Raw genomic sequence first — 5,700 nt, forward strand, 5'->3', positions numbered from 1 at the left:
GCTCATGTTAGTAATTCAGAAGATGGAGCCTCTGACATGGAGTGTGGCACTATCATTCTTACTAACATCCTATTTACAGGATTGCTCCACTTCTGAACAAACATGGATCCTAACCAGAATGGTTTCCCCTATTTCTCACAATACTATTCCAGGAATGCAGAGGTTTTGGGGAGTTTGGTGCTAGAATGCAGAGCACCTACCTCACCCCCAACCTGAAACAGAAGCATCCAGGAATGTGGATCAGTGCTGCCTCCTCAGATCAGCCGCACCATCCCAAACAGACGCTTCTTCAGACCTGTGCATCAGCAGGAGGGAGTTGCCAATTTTGATCATCTGTACAAAATACATCAGCTCTTATGTCTGGATCAAAATCAACACTCTAAGTTTCCAAGCCACTTAAGCCACATTCCTGAGAAAGGGGAAAGCACGTCCCACTCCCTTTGGGCTCTACACACCAGCTCCTCTATGGTATTCCCAATGTCAGATGACCAGTTTGTAAAAACATCCTCCTGTCTTACACAACTCCGTGTCCCCCCATGTCATAGGAAGCTGCAAGCCCCATTCACCTACCAGCTGCAGTAGCTGTGCCGCACAGAGATGGACCTTCCACCCTTGTGCACGACAGGATACACCCTTCTGATTGGCAATCTCCTGCAGCATCGCCTTCTTCTCTTCTGTCACCAAGAAATACAAACATATGTTATTCAGATTTCAGGAGTTTGCCAGGTCTCTCTTCCCAAACAAAAACATTAGCCTAAATTCCGCTCTCCATACTTCCTAATAAATGAGAATGAGCAACGGTTTGCTTCAGACAGGAAAACAGCTACCCATCTGCCACATATCTGATCGTTGCTCTTGCTTACTAACAAGTTATCTGTATTTCCAGAAAAAATGTATCCTAAATGCTAAATCCAGAATGGTTTTGATTAAACTGGCAAGTTTGTTAGGTAACAAGAAAATCGGAGAACTACACGGTAGTGTATGGCCACAACATGTCACTTCTTTAAGCTTTACCTTCTTTAGGAAGTTTCTATCACTGTACACAAATAGATTTCTCAATAACCACACGATTTTTAATTTTACAAAAGTTTTAAGCCAATTCTGTGTAGTGTCCTTCCCTTCCTTCCTCCTTTATGTAAGCACAGAAGAGAGTGAGGCAACATCTAGCCAGCAGAAGTCATTAGCTCACTTGATGAAGCTTTATTTTCCAAACTGCAATCAACGCCTTCTTGTGCGACTGCTTATCAACACCCGCTAGCTAAGAACGCTCCTGAGACACCCTTAACAGGTACGCTGAAGTGGTTCATTCGGGGGGAATGAAACTGCCCAACTACAAGTGGCAGACTGACCTTTTACCCGCACATCGCTGTATCTCTGGAAGTGGTGGTAGGCAGCTTTCCAAGGATTGCGATAATGACGGAGCAGTGTGATAGGCGGCCTTGGACGCACAGGGACGTATCTTACACCTTCCTCATCTAGAAGAGGATCCAGGCGGAGCTGCATTATTATCAAGTAGGCATGACGCAGAAACTCCAGCAGAAGATCAGGTAAGCACTACCTCATATAAACTGATGCTTCTATTACTTGAGAGAGGTCATTTTCCCTGAACATCACTATACAGAAAGTGCTGAGGAACAGATACTTGGATTCTATAACATTTATATTTAAGGACTGTGAGAAAGACAGAGGACCTTCTCCGAGAAACAAATGGAAGAAAAAAATACAGACACTTGAAAAGGAAAAAAAGACATTAAAGATGGCATTACCTATATACTCCTTTGGAGGTGACTTTCTTTTCTCTGCCTTCACCAGCAAATTTTTGGCAGTGGATTTCTCATCATCAGTGCTGTTTGTTTCCATCATGTCCCCTTCCTCTGTGGAGATCACATGCTGCTGCTTACGGGGTTTCTTCCTCGGGGAGGCACCAGGTGGCAAATCACTTGGAGGCATTGAAAGGTTGTTGGCCAGCAATGCCAAAGATGGAGACACCGTACTGGTAGTCAAAGGAGGGACTGCTAAGAGGAAGGAAAGAGGAGAAGAACCCAAACCGTCAGCAGCAGAAAGGTAACACACTAACATTGCTTGAGCACCACAACAGTGACTCCTATTGCAGCGCACTGAGAGGAGCGTAAAGGGTATGAGCGCTTCAGCTCCATAATGTCTGGAAGGCCAGATATTAAGCCAGCAGCAATTGCTAGGACAAACCTATACACTAAGATCTCCAGTGTCTCATATACAAAAGCATAAAAAATGACAGCAGAGACAACTGTCCCTCAGTTCCTTCATATTTGAAGTTATGATAGTTTAATGCTACAAAAAGGAATCCATGCTAACATCTGTCTTGTGTTACTGTAAAAAAAAAAAGCAAAGCTATCTTTGTATGTACGCCAGCATAGATCACAATCAATAGCAAGTAAGTCCTTTGCCTCTTGCAGTATAGAGTCATATGCAATCAGAAGGGACTGCAGTACTCTCCTTGAAAAAGCCTACTTTTACTGCCAAGTCAACAGCACCAGAGCTGTGTGTTACTGCACCAACTGACACACCTCTGAAGTTGGGCAGTAGCGTGGCACACAGCTTAAGGGAATACTCCTTGACAGTTGAAAGCAAAAGCTCAATCAGCTGTGACTAAGACTGCAGCAAAACATTTCTGGGATGGAAACTCTTGACAATTGCCAGAAAGAGATAAAAGAACCCTAAAGAGCTCAATGCTCTCTGCCTGTGCTCCAGAGGCGTCTGTAACAAGCAGCTTCTTCCATCACACATTACAGCTTTAAGCAGAGTGATAAAACCAACAACTAAAACAGAACTCTGATACTCATGAACGTGGGATGCATTCAGATTGTGTTACCACTGTATAGTGCCTGACCTGAGATCCACAAGGATCTGAATTTTACTGATCATGCCATCTGATAGCAACTATGGCCAAGCTGGATAAGTGAGGCAGTGTAATAAATATTTTAAAGAGTTCTAGAGACAAATACCCATGAATCACAGGAGGGCACCATGAAATCCTACTCCGGTCACTAATTCTTCATATAGAAGACAGGCCCTTGGACCTGAACTGCAGGATTTGTGAAAGAGATGAAATTAACTGAACTGATCCACAATTTATCATTACTGCTGCTGAGCATGTGCATTTTAAGGATGGAATTCACACAGACTCTCTGGAATTGGATCATTTGAACACAAACAAAGCAGTCACAATAACAAGTGATTTCATGGGAGATTAGAGAAGAGACAAAGAACTTTATGAGTAATAAGGCATATGGGAGCCCTTTGACTGGTGTTCTGTGCTACCACGAAAGAGATGTAATTCCATTTTCAGGGTGGATTTCTCCACTGTCTCTACAACAAAAGAGGCAACCTGATGATCAACGGCCACCTACCAGATACTGGCCGCATGATGTCCATAGGCTCCACTTCCTCTTTGATTTTTATCTCCGGCACCGCAGGACCCAGCACCGCTGACAGGGCACCGCTCATGGTTGATGGAGGAGCAGGTGCTGCCACAATTGTAGTAGAAGTAGGTGGAGCAGCCGGGACAGCTCCTGGAATGCTGGAGAGCGCTGCTGCGGGCTGCGAGGTGGGACTGGCTGCTGCGATGATGGTTGGAATGGCAGAGGGGGGCTGCTGGGAGGTGGGGGGGACCGCAATGGTGGGCTGCTCACTGCCTTGGTTAGGCACTGCCTCCATAGACACAGTGACTGGAGTGGCCATGGACACATGAATTTCAGGTTTTGGCTTGGCACTGTAATGTAAAAAAGACAAAATAAACTGAAGTTAGCTGCGCTTCAGCCGTGACCACCTAGCACAAAGTGGATAAGCCAAGCTGGATTCAGACTATCCTGTTTTTCCTGCACCTGCAAGTAACACCTGGCTGAGTAACGTGTTTACCAACCAAAGAAGGTGTCACCTCAGTTACATTTCCTCCTCCACTCCCTTTCTAAGACTGTGTATTTATCATAGATGCTATTTTCTTTCACTCACAATAACAAGCAAATCTCATGACTAATTCCAGGTAATTTCAAAATACTTATAAAAGGATCAAGCAGTTTCACAATGCAGACAACAGGAACTTTTACCCCAAATTTTAATGCCTCCCATCCCCTGTTTGCAAGAGCTCCCACTATAGCTCACAATTACAAAACAATAAATTGTAGAGTCCCTGAACTCAATCAAAGCAGTGTAGAACCTTCATTTACCTGCCCATGGCAGGTGGGGTTGGAACTACATGATCTTAAGGTCCTTTCCAACCCAACCCATTCCATGGTTCTTTGATTCTTCAGCATTAATTTCCAAGCACTATAGAAAAAAAAGTTTCAAGGCCTCTCCTTTATAACAGCAGAGGGGCTTTTGTTTGTTTCTGAGAAAGCTCGTAACTACATCTTTCAAAAGGCTACTGCCTCAGCTTCACAACAGCAGAACTAGTCGAGTCTCTCTGAAGTCATTACACTGACAAATTCAAAATAAAACACTCCAATAGTCAAATAAAAATCAAACAAATACAATGAAAATACTCTGATGCAGTTGGTTGTTTATCCTAAAGCCTTACCCAGCAGGCCTTGGTGATCCAGATGTGCTTCGCATGGTATTCTCTACACGTGTGCTAGCTACTTCAGGCGGCTGAGGTGGAATTAGGCTTTTCCGGACTGCCAGCCTGTAAGGGACAAGACAGATCTAAGATTCCCACCTCCCTGATGCAAAGAGAAATACCACTGAGAACAAAGGAATCAACCCTTTGATCAACCCTGGGTCCTCTTGCCTGAACCAGGATAGGAGTTACAGCTGTATCATTGCACTCTGTCTTCAGTATAACTGATCTGCTACAGAAAGCGTCTCATTTTACTTTTCAAATTGGATGCCATCTTTTATTTCCTTTAAAGATAAAAGATTAGTTGCTCTGGGCTAGTCTCACCCCCATTTCAGGCTTCTCTTAGAATGCCAGCTTTACTTTCATCCCACCAGTCGGTGTTTTACTGAGACTACAAGGCTCCAACAGTGGACAAAAGGAGGTCTGGCTATGCCACTGTCCTCCACTGCTGTTTCAAGACAGAGCAAATCATCTGGAACTAAACAGCACTCAGACAGGCATCTGCTTCGTTTAGTTGGACTAGACTGTGTCAAAGCCTGACTTCAAGACCTCAAGCCATCAATGTGGATGTTAGGCAGCACAGGGCTGAATAGAGAGAGGTATTTTAGAGACTATTCAGTCTCCTGTAGGGCTGGAAGTCAAACTGTTGTCCAAAATAATCAACCTCTCAATGGAAACATTCTTTAGTGATCTACCTCTGTTGCTTTAATTTCTGTTTCAGTCTCACAGCCTGCGGCTTCACTGCCTTAATAAAAGGTTTCCACCCAAATAAAAGTATGCAATTTTAGTCTCACAGGACACATCAGTTCCAAACATTCTCAGTCGTTAGTTGGGAGGAAATGCATTGTTAAGTCTAAAGCTGTCTCTTGCCTCTTTATTCAGGCATTTAAAATTAGACAGACAATATAAAATATTTTAAGTTTAAGTTACTCTCTCCCTTTTTCCTAATCAGATTTCACAGCAGGGTACTAATCCTGTCCTTTCTACTCACCCACATATTCTTCTAAGAAAAGCACTGAGGACAAAGCACAGGATGCTCATTTTAGTAGATTATGAACTCTTTGCTTTTATTACACTAAGCAAGAAAGCCTCAAATCCTCTTTCCC

General features: G+C 43.7%; 1 protein-coding gene across 1 annotated transcript in view; it reads right to left on the reverse strand.

The window, feature by feature from the left end:
* Positions 1 to 240: 240 nt before the first annotated feature.
* The window catches only part of SAP130 (Sin3A-associated protein, 130kDa), a 19,117-nt gene continuing 13,657 nt past the window's right edge, over positions 241 to 5,700 (reverse strand). Inside the window, 6 exon segments of the mRNA XM_010021719.1 lie at positions 241 to 333; positions 571 to 674; positions 1,350 to 1,475; positions 1,767 to 2,015; positions 3,390 to 3,751; positions 4,556 to 4,660. Of these exon segments, the coding sequence (XP_010020021.1) occupies positions 241 to 333; positions 571 to 674; positions 1,350 to 1,475; positions 1,767 to 2,015; positions 3,390 to 3,751; positions 4,556 to 4,660 (1,039 nt within the window).

Source organism: Nestor notabilis, unplaced genomic scaffold (assembly GCF_000696875.1).
Source record: "Nestor notabilis isolate BGI_N333 unplaced genomic scaffold, ASM69687v1 scaffold3639, whole genome shotgun sequence".
NCBI lineage: Eukaryota > Metazoa > Chordata > Aves > Psittaciformes > Psittacidae > Nestor > Nestor notabilis.